The sequence below is a fragment of the Acomys russatus genome, chromosome 23, assembly GCF_903995435.1.
Source record: "Acomys russatus chromosome 23, mAcoRus1.1, whole genome shotgun sequence".
Lineage (NCBI taxonomy): Eukaryota > Metazoa > Chordata > Mammalia > Rodentia > Muridae > Acomys > Acomys russatus.
In genome coordinates, this window is record NC_067159.1 from 28,115,756 (window position 1) to 28,140,394 (window position 24,639).

Here is a 24,639-nt window from a genome sequence, read left to right on the forward strand (position 1 = left end):
CCAGCCCAGCTGGAGGGATGAACTCCACCTTCACTGAGGGACTCTGCCTGAAAACAAGATGAATAACAATGGAAGAATACAGCCAGGTTCTATATCTGGCCTCCCACACATGAAGGCATATGTGCGAGAGCACACACACACACAAACATGCACACATGTGAACAAGTACACACACTACAGACAAAAAAGAAACAAAGGAGTAACTAAGGCGCAAAGAAAGGAAATGTTACATTTCTTGAATATGGCAATATTATCTGAAGAGGTTAACATCTATGTGAACCAATTGTAAGGACAAACAGTAGGATTTGATGACTGAGAAAGACTATCCATGGGCATGAGTTTGAAGGTTACTTGTCAGGTTATCTGAATTCGGTTGTTTAGTGAAGAGTCAATTTTCTATCGTTTGGATAAAACAGTTCCAGTATATTCATCTCACTGCATGCATCTTCTTCAGAGTTGATGCTTCTACTAGCAAAGATAACACTAATGATATGAATATTTTGATTCGTTTGGCATATATATGTGTATATATAACACACACATATATATATAATTTTAAACTAATTTGTAGTCTTAACAAGAATTATTACATACTCTAGAAGAGACTCATTTTAATGCACTCATCTAAATTTCACTTATATGTGAGTTTATCAACTTACAAAACAGAAAATAAAAGTATTTTTCTCCTACAATTATTACCAACATAAAAATAATGATCCATAATAGCTTCACACAGAGTCTCACTTGTTTTTCTGTCCATATGAATATGCTGCGTTTTCCATTCATTTAACAACTTTCTAATATATATAACGTATGGCTCTCCATATAGTTTTACGTGATATAGTGGTGAACAAAGACCCTACCCACACGGAACCCAAACACTTTTGTCATAACAACTTTATAATACGATCATCACTCTGCCTCAACCGTTGTTCTTTCACTTGGCCATACATGGTCAACACTTCTCCCAAGCCTCACCTACAGCCACGCTTCTGGAAATGGTGTCCACGGTCTGCAAATTTCCATTTTCTATTTGTGTCTCCACTCTCAAAACACTGAGTTTCTTCCCTGCTTCTATGTTTCTTCTGACTTCTATTAAAACACGTTTGTATTGTATCTTGTTGATGCTTTCAGGCCTCACTTTTTCTGGTTTCTTTATGGCATGTGAAGCATTCAACTCATAAACTGTCCAGTGCTCTGGATCACGGAGCTGCTGTTTCATCCAGCCTTCTGCTAGGACTTCTTGCCTTCCTCCTAAATAGGGAATTTTCTGGGCTCCCACTTTGGGTTGTAGTCTCCACTCTGTCTTTATATGGCCTCATGAATTTGACTACTGCCTGAAAGCTAATGAGTCTCGAATCTCGGCTGCTTCGTTGCTGTATTTGAGGTGAGTCTCCTGTCTAAGTACATGTAGCAACGCACATTAGGATTCAACACCTTCTCTTTCATTCCAATGTCTCTTCATGGGATGCATAACTCGGTGTGCCCCATCAGTGTGCCCCCACATAGACCATTCTGTCTTCCTTGCTGCCTACCCACAGTTAGTAGCCTCATATAGTGTCTATTGTAAACACAAATGTTCCCATATCTCACCTTCAGAGAACTAATTTCAGTTTTTGCTGTCGCTGTTTATTTCTTAGACTCAAGCAAATTTACACAATCATGTCTTTTTTCACTGAAATCTATCCTCACTACTATATGAATGAGTTTTCTAATGCAAGGGTTTTATTCTGTGTTTTGTTTTGATCAGCACTCCTGGGCCACCCTGTGACTTATAGGAACTCCTTAGTTTGATCAAGGATGTAATTCAGCTTGTGTCACTTACCAGAGTTATGTCCCATCAAGTCATGGGTGGACCTTTTGCAATCCAAGTGATTCATTGATGAAGAACCACAGCTTCATACCTTAAACGTTGAACATTCTGCTCCAGTCACTGGAACATTCTTCATCTGTCCTTCATCCCCCACATGGATGGTGCTTCCTCTTGAATGAGCTGTTTTACAGTCCAGCTTCCCTGAGAATGTGCTTTTTTTTCTTTGTTCTTTCAACTCTTGTAATACTTGTCTTTGCCCAGCGTCTCCAAGATACTTCAATGATTGTACTAAATTTCGAAGCGTGGGCCCTTATGAGTGGTCTCCTGATTCTGCCCATAAGCACTTAGTAGAAGTCTGCTGGGGTGCTAATCAGCTCATTCTCTAATTGCTTTTTGGTCTCATCCGCTAGACTGAGTATCCTGAGAGCAGAGGCCATTTTAATTATTTCTGTGGCCCTCAAAGTAAGCACTGTGTCTAGGAGATGGTAGGAAAATGAGAGTTAAGTGAGTAATTTATCTATTCATTCACCAGATGAGAAATTAGTCCTTGCGTGATACCCCCACCCGGCTGCACCACCCTCCAGGGTATAATTAACTGAAAGATGAAATTAAGGCCTATAAATAGAATTATTCTGTGAGATAGCCGAGTCTTCTTAAAGCAAGTGATAAATACCTTTTGCAATATGTAATGTTAATTATGTTTTATACATTGTGAGTATCTGTTACTTTACTTATAAACTGCAGTCTTTTATATATGTTTCTCTCCTGTTGAAATCAACTTGCACTGAACTAGTGGTTTATTTTATAATTCTAGACTTTAGATTCTTCACAGAACTATTAGGATTCATTTTATACTGCATTTATAAAGGGACATTAAATGTGTAATTAGTCTGAAACGTAATTTGATCCTATAATCTTAGACGAAAATGAATTATTTTTGAATTATATAATATGTAATAACTAGTGATACAAATTCATAGTTTTAAAAGAGTATAAGCCTCATCAGCTGTCGTTCTGCCAAGCTGAAAGGCCCATTTAGCACGTTTCTCTTATCCTGACAGGAAAATGAGAGTGAGGGCTACTGCCTTTAACAAAGTTGGCTTGTGAAAATTTCTTCACACAGTAGCCAGACCAAAAATGTCAACTATATTTCAAGAGCATTTTATTTATTTTTGGACAAAGGTCATCCAAGCTTTCAAAATACACTCTATAAAGAAGACACATTTATATATTAATCACAGCTACGGGTAGGCCCCATGTCCAGCAATAGACAGCTAACAGAAAAAGAATTCAATGATATTTTAACACACATCATACACACACAAACACCATCTACTGAACAAGGAAACTTCTCCGATGAATGCTGAACAAGGCATGGATCTATGGGTATAGCAATCTCATTAGGAGTCGTTTACTGTTTTGTTTTTTTTTTTTTAAAGCTAAATAATACTATTCGGTTTCCAGATAGGTTAATAACCTATCTAGTTTCAGGTTCCTGGCCACTTTTAGCAGTGTCAAGCATGCACTCTCTCACTTGGAATGGACTTTAAATAGTCTTTTAAAAGTGGTTGGTTACCCTCATAACATGTGTGCCACCATTGTATCAATATATCTTGCAGGTAAGTCACTGTTGGAAGTCACAGGGTTTGTAGCTGGGTGACAGTGATGGTTACCTTTCTCTTTCCATAGCATGCGGAGTCACTTCAGTCCTATGAACACTTGCCAATAGGGCTAAAGCTTCTATTAGGCACTGGTTTGACTTCTCTATGGCTCATAACATAAATAAATGTTGAATTGAGCCATAAGCCTTCAGCATCAAGTTGTAGAGAGCAATCAATACCCTTGACAACAGTCTTTGATATTTGGGCAGTCCATATTTGGGCACTTTTGTCAGTGATTCAACAAGGTGTAAAAACCCCACTGGAGGTTTTACTTGGAAAAATAAGATGTCTAAATGGAGCATTGCCTTCCTCATTATATGGTGGCTCCTTTAGATTACTTTACTATATGCATGTAAATTAGGAAGCTTCTACCATAGTAGATTGGCATATGATTGTCCAAAAGGCCTTTGGCATTAGCTATCCATGCCCACATTTGCTCCTTTACACTGTGCTCCCTACCCTTCTTCAATGAATCCTCCTATTCTAGTTTCCTCTTAATCTCCCAGTAAACACTACATTCTAAATTCTATTTCCCCTTCCTTGGGAGATACTGCCCCCCTATCCCCTATCCCAGTATCTAACCTCTGAGGTTGTTCAGATGGCAGCACATATATCCAGGGTTTAAAAGATAACATCTACATGTGAAAGTAAACACATAACACCATTTATCAATTGTTGTTCTTAGTGCCTGTGTTAATGGTAGTCCGTTCAGAAAGCTTTTCCCTGTGCCAATGTGCTCAACACTATTCTCCCACTCCCTGTTCTATCAGATTTGGTGTGTCTAGCTATAGTGGGAATATTAGAATCTAGCACGGCATGGTCTTGCCAGCTGCAGATAGTTTCTGTGAGTGTATGATATTTGGAATTCTGGGAACTTTTCAGAGGGTATATAAATGCAGGTACCCAAGAGGTGGGGTTGCTGTTGTTAGCTGCTTGGTGTTTGGATGCTGTTAGGCGCGACTTTTTAAATAGTCGTGTGCAAGGAAGAAACAACAAGAACGAGAAATTAGATATCCTTATGACAAAGATCAAACTTGCCCCCAAGGAACTTGATGCCCCTAATGAGCAGGAAGTAGTCTAATGATAATGCCACCCCCTTTGCCCTCTAATTTTTTCCTCTCTCCTATCTAGTGTTAGGGGTTTAACAAGGGAGAAGAAGGGTGGAAGAGAGAAAGGAACCCACAAAGTAGTAAATAATCTGGTTACATGTGTCCTTAAGTTGAGGTCTTTAATCCATTTGGAGTTGTGCTTTGCACAGGGTGACAAGCATGGATTTACGTAGATTCTTCTACATGCAGCCATCTGCTTTGACAAGCACCATGTGGTGAAGATGGTGTCTTTTACCAGTGTGCATTTCTTGCATGCTAGTGTGTGTGTGTGTGTGTGTGTGTGTGTGTGTGTGTGTGTGTGTGTGTATTAGATATCTATAGGTGTATGCATTCATGTCCGGGACTTTATTGGGTCAGTGTGTCTATTTTATGTCAATACCATGCTGTTTTTATTACTATAATTCTGCAATACAACTTGAAGTCTGGAATGGTGAGATCTCCAGCAGTTATTTTATTATTCAGTGTATTTTGCCTACACAGGGTTTTTGTATTTACATATGAAGTTGAAAATTGTTTTTATTCTTTTCCAATTTCTGTGAAGAAATGTGTTGAAATTTTGATGGAGACTTTATTGAATCTGTGAGTTGCTTTTGGTCCTATGGTCATTTTCACAAATATTAACATATTGATTCTTGAACATGGGAGGTCCTTCCATCTTATGGTGTCTTCTTTAATTTCTCATTTTTAACTCATCCTAAATTTTTATTTGGATTTTGTTTTAAAATAGTATATGTTGAAGATGAGCTTTGGCAGGTCAGGCAGACTAAAGTGGTGTGTGTAGAATCAATGGCTGATCATTCAACAGACTTTTTCTGAGGGTACAAAGCTTGATTCTCTGAGCTGGCACTACTTGTAGATGGCAAATGAAAAGGGAGAAATCATATACTCACACACATACAGTTAGTAGATGAACTAAGAGAAGTTCCAATAAGAAATTTACAACAAGCTTCAATAAGCGCTAACAGTTACACACACACACACACACACACACACACACACACACACACACACACATATTGGATGCACGAAACAAACTCCAAAGAGAAAGCTGCAACCAACTTTACATACATATACATATACACATGTATATTGAGTGAATGAATAAAACTCCCAAGACCAAGCTTCAGCAAATTTATTTTTTCTCAAAGCTTGTATATCCCAGCAAATCTTTCAAGCAGTATAAAAATTACATTGTGACTACATTCTATTTTTCTTTTAGTGAATGATTACAATGAGTATACATAGAAAAACATGTCCCCAATACCCTCACATGATCAAATGTTTTAGGTATTATTGGTGAGAAACAAATATAAAAAAGAAATTATTCCCAAGAACTCACATATATTTGTAACTAAACAACTTGTTATAAATTAACAAAGTATAAGCAAGCAATGTAATTTTCTCAGCCAGTTTTTCTTTACCAACAGCCTGCAATTTGCAGTTACAAAGAATCAATTATCTTAAAAAAATAATCTTATAAAAATCTTATAATCACAAATCTAAACTTTCATATGGAAAACAATCAGTCATTTTTACTTTAAATTTTCAAGGTGCATATCTACTTACTAACAACTTTTATTAAATCATATAAGGAAGCTGAGGGCAAAAATGGGTACAAGAAATTAATCATCACCTTAACCACCAGTCCAGCTTCATTGAGAGAGTCACATCAGCCAGTGATAATTGGGGTGTTGTTCTTGCTCCCTAATCTCAAAAAGTCCCTAGCTCAACCATTAAGAGTGTACTTTTCTGAACTTCAATTTGTTCCATAAGATTTTTTTTACTTCAGAATCATGAGCAAAAAACAACTTAGCCTAACCTTACTGAACACTCTATTTTTCCAAATTGTTTCTAAGGATAGTGGCCATTACTAGCAATCTACATTTCTAAGTACAGTGATGGTTGAATCATCAACCTGCGTCAGCAGCAACGTCTGAAAAAGATAAAGCGTTATTATTGTAAGTGCCAATGATACTGCCCAGTGAGGAGCTGGAAGCTCCCTTAGAATTTTTATACAACTCATATATCGTGGGGGTTGTGGCGACTGAGAAGGCAACAAGCAGAGGGATGCTCTGTAACATCATAAAGTCCTCAGGACACATAGTCTTCAGGGGTCTGCCTCCTGAGGCACACCCACGTAGCGTGGTTGTGCTAACCAGTGGGCCAAATTCCATGAGTTCTAAAGCTGTTTTGCTGTTCTTCCTGCACAGCTTTTATATAAATTGAGGCATGTTTTCAATAACGAGCAGTTTTCTCTTTATGTTCTGATTAACATAGAGTGGAATTATTACCTCTCAGAATTTGGCTGCTGCCTTAATGTAATGTCTTAGTTGTACTTTAGAGCTAATTTTCATTATTACATTTTCTATTTTTGGTTATTGAATTTATAGTCAAAGGGATCTACTTCCTTGAATTCATTTATAGTCATTAAATTAATTGAAACTTTAATAATGGAAAGATTTTTCACTTATCATAATTGTTTTTTATATATATTTACTATACTTGAACCTATCTCATATTTATAGAAAAGTTGCAGAGATACCAAGAAACATCTTTTCTTGAATCATTTTAAAAGGTAATTGCCAGAACAGGATTTCACCATCCCTTACACTTTTATCCTACAGCACACCAACCCCCTTATTGCACTATTTCCTGGAAATGAGAAATTTTCTTCTTTATTAGACAGAAAAATTAATCAAATCAGAAAATCAACATAGTTCTTCTCAGTTACTCCTGAGATTTGCATTAGCTCTTTCATCTCTCCAATTGTGCCTGCTGTAGTTTAGGATCACACATTTCATCTGATTGTTATCTCCCCTGAATTACTTTCAAACTGGAAGCACCATTTCTTTGAACGACATGATCTTGTATTAAGTTCAGGCTCCATATCTTTGGTTGGAATGCCACAGAGACTATGTTTTCCTCCCAGAGCTTCCACTGTAGTTCAGAGTCACTCCACATAGTTCCAGTGCATCACCTGATCAATCACCACATTAACTCTGATCTCTTGATTAATAGGCTGTCCCCCAGGCTCTTCCCTCAATGAGTTGAGAGCAAAGAAAGAAAGAAACTACCTTTGTTCACTCAGGTTTTGGTGGTATACTTTGAAGTTATCTGGCTTGTTCTGGACAGCTGCTGCTGTCAAGTGAAAGCCACACTGACCCCAAATACTCAGGCAAGAGCATCTCAGATTCTGTCTCTCTTTTACCTGAATTTAAACAATCTACCAACATTCTTGATGGGAGAAGGGATGAAGAGAAGCAGCAGCTTGCTTCCCAAATGATTGGTAAGCACTGTCTCTAATCCCACCAGATCTTAGGACAAGAGAATTTGTAACTTTAAGTTGCCTTCACTTTAAGTGCTATCTTCTTTATGATGAGGAAATAGCAAAGCTTTAGGAAGAGAAGGAGTCAAGTGCAAGGATGAGGTTTGGGGTTCAGGATGCTAATTCGATGAGACTTTCTTTTTTGCCTTTGCCCAATGAATTCTGCTAAAAATGCTCATTACTTCATCTACTGAAAAAAAAATCTTAAATATTTCTGTGATTTATATAAGCCACACTATTTGCTTTGTAATCTTCTGTTTTGACTGGCCCTGGATGTGTTCAGAAAATAGTCATGGTAAGAAACAGTTTAAATCCAAGTGACTTGATTAATCAAATGGAACTAACAGACATCTACAGAACGTCTCACCCAAACACAAAAAGAATATACCTTCTTAGCACCTCATGTAACCTTCTCCAAAATTGACCATATAGTTGGTCACAAAACAAGCCTCAACAGATACAAGAAAATTGAAATAATCCCTTATGTCTTATCAGACCATGATGGACTAAAGCTGTACTTCAACAACAACAAAAGTCACAAAAGCTTACATACACATGGAAACTGAACAACTCTCTACGCAAGAACAAATGTATCAGGGATAAAATAAAGAAAGAAATTAAAGACTTCAAAGAATTCAATGAAAATTGAGATACTAAAAGAAATAAAATTAGATTTCAGGGTCAACTGGGGCGAATGTTAAGAAACATTCCAACAGGAAATAATCTGGCCATCTGCAGGGAGGAACCAGCCTTTCCACCTACTGGAGATAGAGTTGCTAAGAGGCCCAGTTTTATGGCCACATTCCTTCCTGCCCACTAGAGATAGGGTTAATAAGAAACCAGACATGCCCTTGGCCAAAATAGTAAACAAAGAGAACAAAGAAAGCTAAGCCATGAGCAGCCTTGGCTTATTTTAATGTAGCCTGTCACCTTTGTACATTAGACAGCCTTATGTTACTCAACCAATAAGTGCTTGCAAGGCTGGAACTCCTCTGCTTTGGTGCACTGGGAGGGATGGGAACATAAATTTATCCTCAGCTCAAAGTTCAGGGCTCTTTTTGGATACCACTGTGTTGGTGACTGTCAGAGCCTGGCTTGAGTCAAAAAATTAAAGGTCCCCATGTGTATTGCAGCAATATCAAGTCCTGGTGGTCTTTTGGGGGGTTCTTGTGATCTGGTACAGCAAAATGAAGGCATAACATAGCCAAACCTGTGTGACACAATGAGAGCAGAGGAAAGAGGAAAGTTCATAGCACTATGTGCCTTCATAAAGAAATTGGAGATATCTCATACAAGCAAATTAACAGAACACCTGAAAGCTCTAGAAAAAAAAAGAAGCAGACACACCTAAGAGGAGTGGAGGGCTGGAAATAATCAAACTAGGGAATGAAATCAATAAATTAGAAACAAAGAAAACAATTCAAAGAATCAAGGAAACCAAGAGTTGATTCTTTGAGAAAATCAACAAGACAGATAAACTGTTAGCCAAACTAACTAAAAGATAAAGGGAGAGTATTCAAATCAACAAAATCAGAAATAAAAAAAGAGACATAATGACAGATACCAAGGAAATCCTAAGAATCATCAGGTATTACTTCAAAAGTCTATATGCCACAAAAGTTGAAAATCTAAATGATATGGACAATTTTCTTGATAAATTCCTCTTACCAAAGTTTAATTGAACCAAGATCAGGTACACAGTTCTATGTCCCCTAAGGAAATAGAAACAGTCATCAAAAGTCTTACGACAAGAACAACAACAACAAAAACAACAAAAAGCCCAGGACCAGATAGATTCATTGCAGAATTCTACCAGACCTTCAAAGAAGATCTAATAACAATACTCCTCAAACTATTACACAAAATAGAAACAGAAGGATCCTTACCAGACTCATTCTATGAAGACAAAGGCAGATAGATATGTAAACCACACAAAGACACAACAAAAAGAGAATTTCACCAATTTCCCTTCTAAACTGCGGACCTTTGTGAGTAGGTGAAGAGGAGCCACCCCCTCCATGTAAGCTTTGAGCTCTGAAATAGGCGAGTGTTCCCCAGGGCTGGTGACAGCACACAAGACCCCAGAACAAAAGGTGTCTAAAGGCTAGTTCCTTACAGAGAGACATTTCAAAGCAAATCACACAGACTTTAGGCCAAAAGGTGTCAAAAGCTGGCTTCTCAAAGGACACATATCAAAGTTGCCCCGGATCAATCCTGGAGACAAGCCCCGGAGGTGGCCTGGGTATGTACACGTCCTGCAACTTACATACCCTTGGCTAAAATCCCAGAGGTCTCCAGGTGTGTGTGGGTGGGGGGGGGGTGCACTCACTCTCCCATCCCTCTCTCACCCTAGCTCTCTGTCTTTGTTGGTTAGAACATTAAAACCTAGCTCTTCGATTCTCAGCTGTTTTTATTTTGACCAATATCTGGCTTTCTCTGAAGGCCAGGGCTCCCTTCCCCCACTGGAAGAAATGCAGACTCACAGCATTGTCTTTGCTAAGTGCCTACTGCTCTGCACTCCCTTAAGTTGGGGGATCAGACTGGAAAGCTTCCTTCCTGCAGAGGAGCCCTTCTGCATGACCTTATCTGGGGACAAAGCCTTCCTCAGTTGGTCTCATGAAGGCTAAAGAAAACTCAGCTCAACTTTCCTGTTGGTAAAACCCACAACATCTGTGTTGGCTCTGCATTACCAGTTCACAGGTCAAGCCTCAGTCAGCTTCATCCCTGCCACAGATAGGACCTACAATGAATACTGGTGCAAAAATACTCAATTAGATACTCGTAAACTGAATACAAGAACTCATCAAAAATATCATTCACCATGACCAAGTAGACTACATGCCAGGCATGCAGGGTTGATTCAACATATGAAAGACCATCAGTGTAATCTACCATATAAACAAACTGAAAGAAAAAAATCCACATGATCATCTTAGATGCTGAAAAAGCATTTGACTAAATCCAACACTCATTCATGTTATAAGTCTTGGAGAGATCTGGGATACAAGGCACATATCTAAACATAGTAAAAACAATAAGCAATATACAGCAAGGCTATAGCAAACATCAAACTAAGTGGAGAGAAACTTAAATAAATTCCACTGAAATCAGGGACAAGACATTCTCTCCTATCTCTTCAATATAGTACTTGAAGTCCTAACTAGAGCAAGAAGACAACTAAAGGAGGTCAAGGGATACAGATTGGAAAGGAAGAAGTCAAAGTATCACTCTTCAGGGATAATATGATAGTATACACTAGTGACCCCAAGTATTACACCAAGGAACTTCTACATCTCATAAACACCTAAAACAAAGTGGCTGGATACAAAATCAACTCAAAAAGTCAGTAGCCCTCGTGTATACAAAAGACAAGCAGGCTGAAAAAAAGATTAATGAAAGAATATCCTTTACAATAGCCACAAAAATAAAATAAATAAATAAATACAGTTTCTTGGTGTAACTCTAACCAAGCAAGTGAAAGACTTGTATGGAAAAAAAAAGCTCCAAATCTCTGAAAAAAGAAATTGAAGAAGATATCAGAAGATGGAAAGATCTCCCATGCTCATGGATCTGTAGAATTAACATAGTAAAAATGACCATCTTACCAAAAGCAATCTTTAGAGTCAATGCCATTTCTGTCAAGATACCAACACAATTCTTTCCAGACCTTGAAAGAACAATTCTCAACTTCATATGGAAAGAGAAAAGACCCCAAATATCTAAGACAATCCTGTGCAATAAAAGATCTTCTGGAAGTTTCTCCAGCCCTGATCTCAAACTGTACTATAGAACAACAGTAATAAAAACTGTGGTACTGACATAGAAACAGACTGGTGGATCAATGAAATTGAATCAAGACCCAGAAATGAACATACAGTTACAGACCAGACACTTGATCTTCTACAAAGAAGCCAAAACCATATAATAGAAAAAAACGATAGCATCTTCAACAAATGGTGCGGGTCTAACTGGATGTCTACATGTAGAAAAATGCAAATAAATCCATACTTACAGTTTGCACAAAACTGAAGTCCAAATGGATTAAAGACCTCAACAGAAAACCAGACACACTAAATGTGTTAGAAGAAAAAGTAGGGAAGAGCCTTGAGCTCATTGGTATAGGAGACAACTTCCTAAACTGAACACCAACAGCACAGACTCTAAGAATAACAATTAATAAATGGGACCTCATGAAACTGAAAAGCTTCTGTAAGGCAATGGACACTGTTAACAGAACAAAATAACAACACACAGAATGGCAAAAGAGCTTCACCAACTCGACATCTGACAGAGAGCCAATATCGAAAACATATAGAGAACTCAAGAAATTAAAAACCAACAAACCAAATAATCCAATTAAAAATAGGCTACACAGCTAAACAGAGAATTCTCAACAAAGGAATATCAAATAGCCAAGAAACACCTAAAGAAATATTCGATGTCCTTAGCCATCAGGGAAATGCAAATAAAACAACTCTGAGATTCCATTTACACCCACCAGAACGGCTAAGATCAAAACCTCAAATGACAGCACATACTGGCAAGGATGTGAAGCAAGGAGAACACTCCTCCATTGCTGCTGGGAGTGCAAACTTGTACAACCACTTTGAAATCAGTCTGGTGCTTTCTCGGAAAATTAGGACTAGTTCTATCTCAAGACCCAGCTATATCACTCTTTGGCCTATACCAGAAAGATGCTCCATCACACAACAAGGACATTTACTCAATCATGTTCATAGAAGTTTTACTTGTAACAGCCAGAATCTGGAAGCAACCTAGATGCCCCCAACCAAAAAAGGGATAAAGAAATTCTAGTCCATTTACACATGGTATACTTCTCAGCAATTAAAAACAAGTAAATCTTGAAAATTGCTGGCAACCCAGACACAGAAAAGCACACATGGTATATACTCACGTATAAAGCAGATATAAGCCACATAATACAGGATAACCACACTGTAATCCAGACCTAAGGAAGCTAAATAACAAGGAAAACCTGAAGGAGGATGGTTAATGCTCATTGAGAAGAGCGAACAGAATAGACACCAGAAGTAGTTGAAGAGATAGAACAGGAGGAGTGCCTATGAAAGAGGTCCTCTGAAAGACTCCACCCATTAGGGGATTAAAGCAAATACTGAGACTCACAGACAAACTTTGGGGAAGCACAGGGTGACTTAGGGAAGAGTTGGAGGATAGAAGGACTTGAAGGGGACAGGAGCTCCACAAAAAGAACAACAGAGCCAACCAATCTGGTCCCAGAGGGGCCTACACAGTCTGATGATATACCAGCAAAGGACCATTTTGGAGAGGGCCTAGACCTTCTGCTTGGATGTGGCCAGTAGACAGCACAGTCTGCATGTGAGCTCCAGAATATGGGGAGCAGTGTCTGTCTCTGACATGGATCCTGTTGCCCACTCATTGATCATTTCCCCTTGCTGAGACGGCCATGCTAGCCTACAGAGGAAGAGGATGCAAGCAGTCCTGATGAGGCTTGATAGACTGGGGTCAGATGGTAGGGGAGGAAGCCCCCTTTCCAAGGACTACATGAAGGGAGGAGGAGGAAGAAGGAGTTAGGATAGGACATGGAGTAGATGAGGGACAGGGCTACAATCTGAGTATAAATTGAATAAATTAAAAGTAAACTTTTAAAAAAGAAGGATGAGTAACAGACCTAGCCATGCTGTTCTGACATTGGTGTCACAGCCTGGTGAGCAGTTGAGTCAATTCATAAAAATGCCACAACAACTCTCTGCCTCTCCGCTTTCACCACCATGAAATGAAGACGCAGAATGGCTTCTCATTACAGAACTGAGGACTAAGTGCAACTGTACATAAGAAAGAAAATCTACCAACTAGGCAACTTTCTACACATATGATATTACACACCACTCTGCACTTTTGGGCTGTCACAGTGACAGCCACTATTAACTAATTGTTTTCCCCTCCCTAGACTTTGTGATCCTCTCTGGGGCCCAAGACACCCCAACATACATCATCACCCCAATTTCTCTGATGAGGAAACTGAGGATCCCCCAATCTCACAGGTAGCTGTGGAAATCCAAACTCAGGTATGTCAGATTCCTGCCTACTTAGTCGGTGCCCACATTCTGCTCCATCTCCTTCCTGTAGCCTGAGCCTTAGGGCCTATTATGGAGAGAGTGACCCAAAAAGTCTCCCCTTTGTTGTGAGCTGTTGACAAACCTTTATGGAAACCATTCTACTTTCTGGAGAAGCAGAAACCTCTTAGTTCACCAGTGACTCTGGACTCTCATTTATCTGCCAACAGGTCCCCATCTTCTGAAAGCAATGTTGTCTCTTCTCCTTTCTCCTCTCCCCTCCTCTCTTTTCCCCTCCCAAATCATTGCTTATATTTTCATAAGCATTATTTCCTTTTGCCTCTACCACTAGGTGAAAAGTAACCAATTTAATTACTAATGATTAAAATGTTTGCCTTTTGAGGAATTAAATATGCATTCAGGTCAAGGACATAGTCTATGTGTGATAACTATTTGGTTAATAACTTAGCCCCTTGAACTATTTCTAACATTTTCTTTTTAAAAATACAGAATTCTCCCTGCCCCCTTCAGTTCTTTTGGAATTTACCTTGGTAGGCACTTCTCACATTTTCATTTACAAAACTAGTGATCTGATAAGTGATTGTTATGGATCCTAAACTAGACCAAACTTATGAAGGACAGTGATGACACCTTCTGATTTTGGTGTTTAGTGACACTTGTAACATGTCTATAGGAGTGTATTTTAAGTTCCCATGACTGTGGTTGCTGTGAAATGCTGACTGTAATAATGAATGGAGTAAAGGCAGATGCAAATGCGGCTTTGCGGAGGGAGACATGGCCACTGCAGTTCCTACTCCCTCACCAGCATGCACACCCACTCAACACTCCAGAACTCACACTTCCATCACACTACCTGCTAAGCTGTTAAAAACAAATTGTACTATTCACCCAAAATACATGACATGTTGGCCTTTCAGAATATATCACAGAAGACAAAAATTTTGTTTTGGGGGAGCATTCTGCGTTGTGTGGTGTGTGTGTGTGTGTGTGTGTGTGTGTGTGTGTGTGTGTGTGTGTGTGTGTGTGTGTGTGTTCTATGAGACCTATGCGTGTGCATATTTGTGTGCTCAGTGATTCAGCTACACATCTGGCCAGCTAGATCCAGGGATCTACCAGAGCTGGGGTTACAAACACAGGCCACTACACTCAGCTTTTCCTATGTGGGCTCTGAAGTTCTAAAACTCAGGTCTTCACTAAGCATATTGAACCATCTCCCCAGCCCAAGTTTTGATTTTCTCTCTGAGTGTTGTTCTTTTTTTTTTTTATTATTATTGTTAATTTATTCTTGTTACATCTCAATGTTTATCCCATCCCTTGTATCCTCCCATTCTTCCCTCCCTCCATTTTCCCATTATTCCCCTCCCCTATGACTGTTCCTAGAAACCTACAAGTAAAACATTATGATAGGCAGATTTGGGCCCAGGGGTCCCGCTCAAACTAAGGCACCAGCCAAGGACAATACAGGCGGTAAACTTTAAACCCCTACCCAGATCTAGCCAACGGTCAGAACATTCTCCACAGTTGAGTGGAGAGTGGGATATGTCTTTCACACGAACTCTGGTGCCTCACATTTGACCATGTCCCTTAGAGGGGGAGACCTGGTGGTACTCAGAGGAAGGACAGCAGGTTACCAAGAAGAGACTTGATACCATATGAGCATATACAGGGGGAGGTAATGCCCCTGAGTGTTGTTCTTTGCAATGTATTTGATTGCACGAATTCCTTTATATTTACCCTAAATTTTTCAACTTTTTTTTCGTTTTTTAAATTTATTATAATTCATTCGTATTACATCCTGCTTGTTATCTCCTCTCTCGTATCTTCCCTTTCCCACCCTCCCTCCTTCTTCTGCCCTATTCCCCTCCTCTAGTCCTCTGACAGGGAGGGACCTCCTCCTCCACCACCTGACCACAGCTTATCTCATCTCCTCAGGATAGCCTGCTTCCCTTCTCTCTGTGTGCCCACAAGGCCACCCCACCAAGGGGAAGTGATCAAATCACAGGCACCAGAGTTCATGTCAGAGGCAACTCCCTGCTTCCCATAACTGTAGAGAATGAGCTGTCCATTGGCTGTATCTGAACCGGGGCTCTAGGTTTATGGGGAGCATTGTCCTTAGCAGTAATCAGTTTGTGCAGCCCCACCGCCACCCAGGTCCAGCTCTGCAGGTCTTGATGCCCAAACCTCCAGGTCCCTCCATCCCCCACCCTCCCGTACAATACTAGCCTTTGTGTTTGTGTTCTATTTTAAAAGTTATTTTGAGCATACGCAATGACTGTTATCAATTCTGTTTTAAAGTATCATAAATGTACAGTTGCAAGTGGACTCACATGAACCCCATATGTTTAATATGATAGCAACTGGTTGGGGGGAGGGTCTCTTGGGAAAATGCTGAAAATGAGTTCCATTGTCATTTTAATGCAGTATGGAAAGGTTATCTGGCTTTGCTAGACTTCCCTCTAAGTGATTTAGTAATGGGAGGTGGAGAGACAGACACTGGCAAACAGAGGCGCACTTACTGCCTGTGGAACTGGAAGGCCAGTCCCCTGCTCTAGCTATAAACTCTGAGCTTTTGGTTCTGCAGCCAGAAGCCACTTCCTGTTTTAGAGAGCCAATGGGTTGGGGGTGATGTGTGAAAATTCTGTGCATCCTTTTCTATGGTCTTAGCACTTTGTCATGTAATTAAAAGACTCAATTTTATTTTAATTAATTACACTGTAAGGACTTCAAAAAGATTTCGAGATAAGGGGTAAAATCTTAGTTTCCAAAGTACTGAAAATGTCCTTCAGATGTTAAAGGCGAAGCCAATTAAAACTTTGGAGTGAAAGTATAGCTGCTCGACTGATCACGTTTAATTTGGAGTTGAGTTTGATCGTCACAGAAACTTTATTTAATTTAAGAATCATCTGTATGGAGAATGTCTCTTTTATCCTGCCTTGACCAAATGTTTACTGTTTCCTCAAAGGTATCAGATACACACGGGACTTCAGCACTCTATCATCAGGCCTACCCAACCCAACTGCCTACCTCTGGACAATGCAACCCTACCTCAGAAGCTGAAAGAGGTTGGCTACTCAACCCACATGGTCGGGAAATGGCACTTGGGATTTTACAGAAAAGAATGCATGCCCACCAAGAGAGGATTTGATACCTTTTTTGGCTCCCTCTTGGGAAGTGGTGATTATTACACACACTACAAATGTGACAGTCCTGGGATGTGTGGCTATGACTTGTATGAAAATGACAATGCCGCTTGGGACTATGACAATGGCATCTATTCAACACAGATGTATACTCAGAGAGTGCAGCAAATCTTAGCTTCCCATGACCCCACAAAACCTATATTTCTGTATGTCGCTTACCAAGCTGTGCACTCACCACTGCAGGCCCCCGGCAGGTATTTTGAACAGTACAGATCTATTATCAACATCAATAGGAGGAGGTACGCAGCCATGCTCTCCTGCCTGGATGAAGCAATCCACAATGTGACGCTGGCTCTGAAACAGTATGGTTTCTATGACAACAGTATTATCATCTACTCCTCAGATAACGGTGGGCAGCCCACAGCAGGAGGAAGTAACTGGCCTCTCAGAGGCAGCAAAGGAACGTATTGGGAAGGGGGCATCCGAGCAGTTGGCTTTGTGCACAGTCCACTTCTGAAAAACAAAGGAACGGTGTGCAAGGAACTTGTGCACATCACCGACTGGTACCCCACCTTGATTTCGCTGGCAGAAGGACAGATTGATGAAGACATTCAGCTAGACGGCTATGATATCTGGGAGACCATAAGCGAAGGTCTTCGTTCACCGCGAGTGGATATTTTGCACAACATTGACCCCATTTACACCAAGGCGAAAAATGGCTCCTGGGCAGCAGGCTACGGAATCTGGAACACCGCGATCCAGTCAGCCATCCGGGTGCAACACTGGAAGCTCCTCACAGGAAATCCTGGCTACAGTGACTGGGTCCCCCCTCAGGCTTTCAGCAATCTGGGCCCAAACCGGTGGCACAATGAGAGGATTACCTTGTCAACTGGCAAGAGTATCTGGCTTTTCAACATCACAGCCGATCCATATGAGAGGGTGGACTTATCCGGCAGGTATCCAGGCATCGTGAAGAAGCTGCTGAGGAGACTCTCGCAGTTCAACAAGACTGCGGTGCCTGTCAGGTATCCCCCAAAGGATCCCAGAAGCAACCCTCGGCTCAATGGAGGAGTCTGGGGTCCATGGTATAAGGAGGAAAACAAGAAAAAGAAGACAAACAAAAAAACTAAGGCTGAGAAAAAGCAGAAGAAAAGTAAGGCTAGGACAAGGAAACCGCTGACAGCATGCTCCTCAACAAATTGCCACCCAAGAGTTACCTTGAGCTAAATGCAAGACTTTCTGCCTTCGTTAAACTTAAGGCACCATTTGTAGGCAATTGAGAGGATTTGGCTCGAAAATACCCCGGCCAGCCCCCTGGGGCTTGTTTTCCCGAAATTGCTCTCTGCCAGAGGCTTCTGGCACCTGGCTGCCACGTGGACAAAACCACCCTCCTGGGTGCCAAAGGCGATGTTTCTACAGGCCACACAAGGAGGAGAATGCAGTTTTTTTATGTCTCTAGTCTGTGTAAACAGTGGTGAATCATGAGTCAGTTGACCAAACAGAATGCTTTGAATCCCTTGAATCGGGAGAGGAACTGTGACCTGAAGTGGATTTGAGCGCAGGGTAATTACAAGGTAACAAGATTAAACAGTGGCTTTTGATACAGTCGAAGGCTGTGTCGCCTCAAAGACCTAAAAACAATATTTCTAAATGAAAATGTTTATCTGTTTTATATGCAACTTGGTCGGTTAAGCTAACTCTATTTTATGTTATGACTGCCTTTTCTCTGAGAAAAAAGGCTGCTTCTCTTACGTGGACAGCTTACACCTCATCCCATCCTACCTAAAGGAATGGTAGGTAATATCTGCACATTGCCAGAAATGAATGTAACTACACCCCAAACACTTTGATAGAGGAAAATTTTCAACATAAAGTGCCTAATTTATTTTTCAAAAAAGTTACACAAGTGATTTTAATTATTTTATTTTTAGTTTCTATGTAGGAATTTTATTTCAATTCTTTAAAGTTACTAAGCACTGTAATACCATAAATTACTGTAATGCTATGTATATTTATAAAATATAAAAGGAAGCTCATTCAGAAAAACATACAGCCATCATTTTTTCACCTATTTGAATGTAAGAAAACGAATATATTTTACAATTTTGTAAATGTGTTGTTATACAGAGATGATTTGACTTTATTGTTACCAACATAAACTATTTATATATTAATTATTAAAGTGATTTATTTTATGGCACTAGTGTAGCTTTTCTGATTTAATTTTTAGACTTCCAGAAACAGTCATATTATTCATTTTGACAAATAAATGTCTTTTTAGCATTCTTAGCTGGCCAGGATGGCCTTGAGATGCCAGCTTGCCTGGCAATAGGCAAAAATCTTTGCAAATAGACATTTGAAGGGATGGTGTACTAATGCACTCATAAAGATTTTGTAAATGAAGAGATTACCCGCCCCAATGTGGCTAAGCGCATTGAGAACAATGTTGTTATGGATAAATAATATTTATAATGGCCCTCCTCTGTAAGACTCCGGGTCGGAATCTCATTTTCCAGGAGACCCCAAATGAGAGATGGAGACTGGCTCAATGCAAAAGCAAGAGGTTTATTGATCCAGCGCACTGGGGCCAACCTTCACCCTAAGGAGAGGCTGCCCCTAGCAACAATTTTACAGAGTTTATATACCTTTACCAGCAGGCAGACTTAAGTAATAGCGATCAAATGGTTTGTCATTGCTGTAGCTAGCTGACCTTTACACCTATTGGCTATCCTAAATCAGGTGATGCCAACCATTAAACTGATTGGCTACTCAAAACAGGTGATGCCTCTGTGTATCTTAGGCTTCGGATTTTGCACCTTGGTGGCTGGTTGGACACCCATTTTAAACTATTTTCTAGGTAGAGAGGAACAACTGTGATAGCATGCAGCAATGGAATTTTTACAGACTTTTGTCTGCTTCGTCTAAAACGGGAGGGGGGCCGGGGGGGGGGGGCGGGGAAGCGTTAGGCCTCGCCTGGTTTCTTCACCTCTTACATATAGTGCAGGATAGGACAAAAAACAGAAATGGAAGACAGATTATCTGGAGCCTAGTTAAAAATCTACCACAGAGCATAAGAGGATTAAAGAATGATTATCTATAATGAAGCTAAACACAGGGACACAGAGCGGCAACTGTTCCTGGCAGTCATGGAGCTTTCTTTGACATGCCCTCTCTTAACGCAGAAGCCATGAAGCCACACCTGGATAGCCACAGACAGCAGGGACTGTAGCCTATTAGCTAAGAACCAAGATAAGACAAGAGGTGATGGAGGAGGTGGGCAGGGCCTGCACCATTTACAATGCAAATGTGAGAACATTAAATCAGAGGCTGCCCTTTAAGGTTCTGCAAACCTGAGGAGGCATCTGCAAGCTAGCTCTGAAACCACACTCAGATGGGCATGATGAGTGAAAAAAATGCTTAGTTTTATTATTTTGTTTCTAAAGAGTAATGTCCTTAAGGGGATATTGTCAGTACATGCCTTTCTTTGTGGAATGAAAAATGATGTGTAAAGGAAGAGGTAGGTAGATTGCTGTGAGTTCAAGACCAGCGTAGTCTACAAAGCAAGGCTACATAGAGAAACCTTGTCTCGAAAAATGACCAAAACCTGACTCGAAAATCCAAAAACAAAAACAAAAAGGAAAAGAAAGAAAGGAATGCTTGGTTAGTCCGAGCATGTTAGTGCACACCGCCTTTAGTTCCAACTCTCGGGAAGCAGAGACATCTCCATTAGTTCAAACCCTGCCTACTCTGTAGAGCTATTTTCAGACCAGACAGGGCTCCATTGACTATGGAAGGAAAAAAAAAAACCAAAAACCAAAAAACCTCAATTAAAGGTATCATTTTAATGTGGCCTTTTCCAAAGCCTACTTGGTGTTATACTTACAAAGATGGAAACTTCTCCACAGCCTTTTTCCATTTGTTTTATCATAAAATTCCATTTAATAATTCATTTTGTTGGACTGGGATTTTGGCAGACTGTAAAAGTGCTATTATCAGCATAGAATCTTGCCACATAAACTTCTATATGTACCTAGTAAACCAAAGTGGGGGAGGGGAGGACCAGGGACCACAGTCTTAAACTAAGATTGTGAATTGTAGCCCACACTGGAGCCTAGTAAGTGTCACATATTGTGGTGGGATTATTGGTTCTCTATAAATAACGGTAAATGTTTTTTTTTTTTTTTTAAATGTTGCATAGAAGACATACGTTTTCTGCCAGGAAATGTCTCTAGAGTTATCCGTTGCTATTTTTCTTTATTATTTGACAGCTTCATACACATGAACAATGAATTTTGACCACCTCGCCATTGTCTTTTCTTCCCCCACCCACTCCACAGAACTCCTTCTTTTCCCAAAACGTCTCCCTCCTGCTTCCTTGATCATAGTTTAGAGAACCGCTGCCCTTTGCTCCTGGTCCTGGGTGGGCTGTTGAGAAAAGACTCAGTGTCTCACTCTTTGGAAACTAAAAGGAATGAAGAAAAATGTTTTCCAAATGCTCTCCAAGATCACTGTGCGTTCCCCAGATGGTCTGGAAAGGAAACACTAGGCAGGGCTGTTTCTAACCAACTCCAGCACTGTGCCCATTGGTGATTTCCTTGCCACTCCTAAGTCAGGTCCTCGGGATGCATTTCTCTGCGGCATATGTTTCTCTGGAGTATAAACTCTGTCATTTGGTACTTCTGATCCTTTACTGAGGGTGACCAGAGAAGTCCGCTGGCTTTGTCAGAAAATAATTTGTGGAGGTGGCTATTTGGACAAGGTGAGAATGGAGGTTAAAAATGGTTTCTTCAAATAAAAAAAGAAAGAAAGAAAGAAACAGTAACAAAACAGGTTTGTGGAAAGTACCTTACAGTCTGTAGAATTATCTAGCTCTTATCTGACTAACCTACTGCAAACCCTCATATCATTTGTATGTATATGCCTTTTCTCACTTTTCTAAAAATTGATGAATATTATAATTTCCTTGATCAATGCCCCATTAAAAATCTTAACAGGAAATGTGTGTCACTGAGTTGAATAATTGCATAGTTAATATATTTTAAATTTGATTTGCCAAGGAATTTGCCTTTAGGATCTGCTATTTTTATTTGTAATACTCATAAGCATGCAAATTGTGAATTTGCAGCAGTTGACAGGAAGAAGTTGCCTAATCCAGAAAACAAATACACATAGGATAAACCAGTGCGTCTTTTGTCTCTTAGGGAAACACATCACAAAACTCATCCATTTAACAGCTCATTACCATGTTTTACTCTTATACAGGCTACTTTTTAGCCAAGTGAAGCTGGTACTCAATTTAAAAACCAAGCCATGACGACAAAGAGTTAGGTACAGAAGAGAGAATTCATTGAAGAAAAAAAAAAAAAAAAAAAAGAGTATACAGAGTACAGAAAGAACTGATTTAATAGCGTGGTTATTCACCCATTGGCTGAGCATTTGTTAAGTGCCATAGTAATGACATATGCAAGGATATGGGGACAAGCAACAATGAGCAGGATTCAAGTTTCTATGCTTCTTCCATCCTCCCAGATGTAGCCTCAACAGCTGGATAGGACTGCTATCCCCTCCCGCCAACACTACCCTTTTTTTCCTCTTGCTTTTTCTCAGCAGCATTTCACACAGGTTGTGATACTATTTTACACAAGCTGATGTGTTCCTTGTTGCCTGATTCCTCACCTTGGAGTGTAAGCTTCTTTAAAAAGTGATTAATATCTGTTCATCTATGTCTATATTGCCACTATATAAAACCATAACCCAAACAAAGTGCTTTCAATAAAGATTTGTATGAATACAGAAAATCATACATTCTTCTATCCAGCTACAACTGAGTATATTTTCTTTTTAGTTTCTTGCATGAGGATATCATACTTTAAAAATAACCGGGCATGGTGGCACACGCCTTTAATCCCAGCACTCGGGAGGCAGAGGCAGGAGGATCACTGTGAGTTCGAGGCCATCCTGGTCTACAAAGTGAGTCCAGGATGGCCAAGGCTACACAGAGAAACCCTGTCTCAAAAAACCAAAAAAAAAAAAAAAAAAAAAAAAAACAGAACTAATCTTTTTTTCCTCTCAAGACCAGGGGTGGTGGTGCACACCTTTAATCCCAGCACTCAGGAGGCAGAGATAGGAGTTCAAAGCCAGCCTGGTCTACAAAGCAAGTCCAGGACAGCAAGGCTAACATGGAGAGACCCAGTCTCAGGAAAAAACAAAAAAAAAAAAACAAACAAACAAAAAAAAAAACGGAGAAAAAAAAACAGACAGTATCTTTCTATGTAGCTCTGGTTGTCCTGGAACATGCTATGTAGGACCAGACTATCCTTGAACTCAGTGAGATCCTCCTGCCTCTGCATCCCAAGTGCTGGGAGTGAAGGAGTTCACCACGACTATGCCCAGATTTCCCTTTTGTTTTTAAACAAGGTCTTATGAGGCCCAGGATGCACTAAACTAAACTATAGGAGAATGATTGTCTGGGTTACAATCTGTTATTGTGACGAGACATGTGACCAAGGGAACTCACAAGTGAAAGCACTAATTGGACCTCCATTTACAATTTAAAAGGGTCAGTCCATGACCATTATGATGCAGAACACAGCAGCAGGCAGGTAGGCGTGGTTCTGGAGAAGTAGCCAAAGCCTTGTATTATTTCTCCAACTTGGAGGCAGAGAGAGACTCTGGGCCTGGAATAAGCTTTTAAACTTCAAAGCCTCCTCCCACTAACAGTCCCCTTCTAAAAAGGCCACACACCTGAATCCTTCATTAACAACCCACCAACTAGGACCCAAGCATTAAAAGATCTGAGCCGATGGGGACCTTTCTTATTCATACCACCAGAATGATCTTGAACTTCTGCTCATCCTGCCTCTGTTTTCCAAGTGCTGAGATTACAGACATGTGTCACTATGACACACATTTAGAATTAATTATCTTTAATATCATTCTTCATATTAACAGAAATGGCATAAAGCACACACATTTCTAGCACTATAAAAGCATATCACTGGAACACAGTGCTACAGTAAAAGCTCAGCAAAGATTAAAATGGAGAACAAACTTTATATCACCTTTATTTTCTCACTACACAGAACACTGCCTTTCTAACACAGCTTTGAGTATTACGGAGTGCACTGGTTTAAAAGTAATCTTTGGAAAAGAAATAAAGGGGCTGAAATTGTGAATGATTCTTTGTACCATTTTGGGAAAGGAAAAAAAAACAAACACAGAATTATAAGATAAACTTTTGTGTGTCCATAGAAAATATGGAAGCTAAATGAATTATGGTTCAAATTGTGGTGCTTTGTTACAAAGCTTTCTGGATTGACAGATTTAGGATTCTGCTTCTAGAACAGTTGTGCTGTCTCACTCATCCTGCTGTCTGGGCATCTGAATAAGTTGATTCATTAACTGGATACAATGTTAATTAAAGGATGACGTCAAGATGTTCTCTTAGGGAGGTAAACAGATTAGACCATGCTTACCCACGTCCTGACTGCACTTTCCTGATTTAAAATTTCCTT

The 24,639-nt window shown here is 39.9% G+C and overlaps 1 protein-coding gene across 1 annotated transcript in view; it reads left to right on the forward strand.

Annotated features, from left to right (window-relative positions):
- Arsj (arylsulfatase family member J) overlaps window positions 1–18,741 on the forward strand; it is a 77,676-nt gene extending 58,935 nt beyond the window's left edge. Inside the window, exon 2 of the mRNA XM_051165625.1 lies at window positions 16,948–18,741. Within this exon, the coding sequence (XP_051021582.1) occupies window positions 16,948–18,352 (1,405 nt within the window). The 3' untranslated portion in view covers window positions 18,353–18,741. The remainder of the gene's footprint in view (window positions 1–16,947) is intronic.
- Window positions 18,742–24,639: the final 5,898 nt, after the last annotated feature.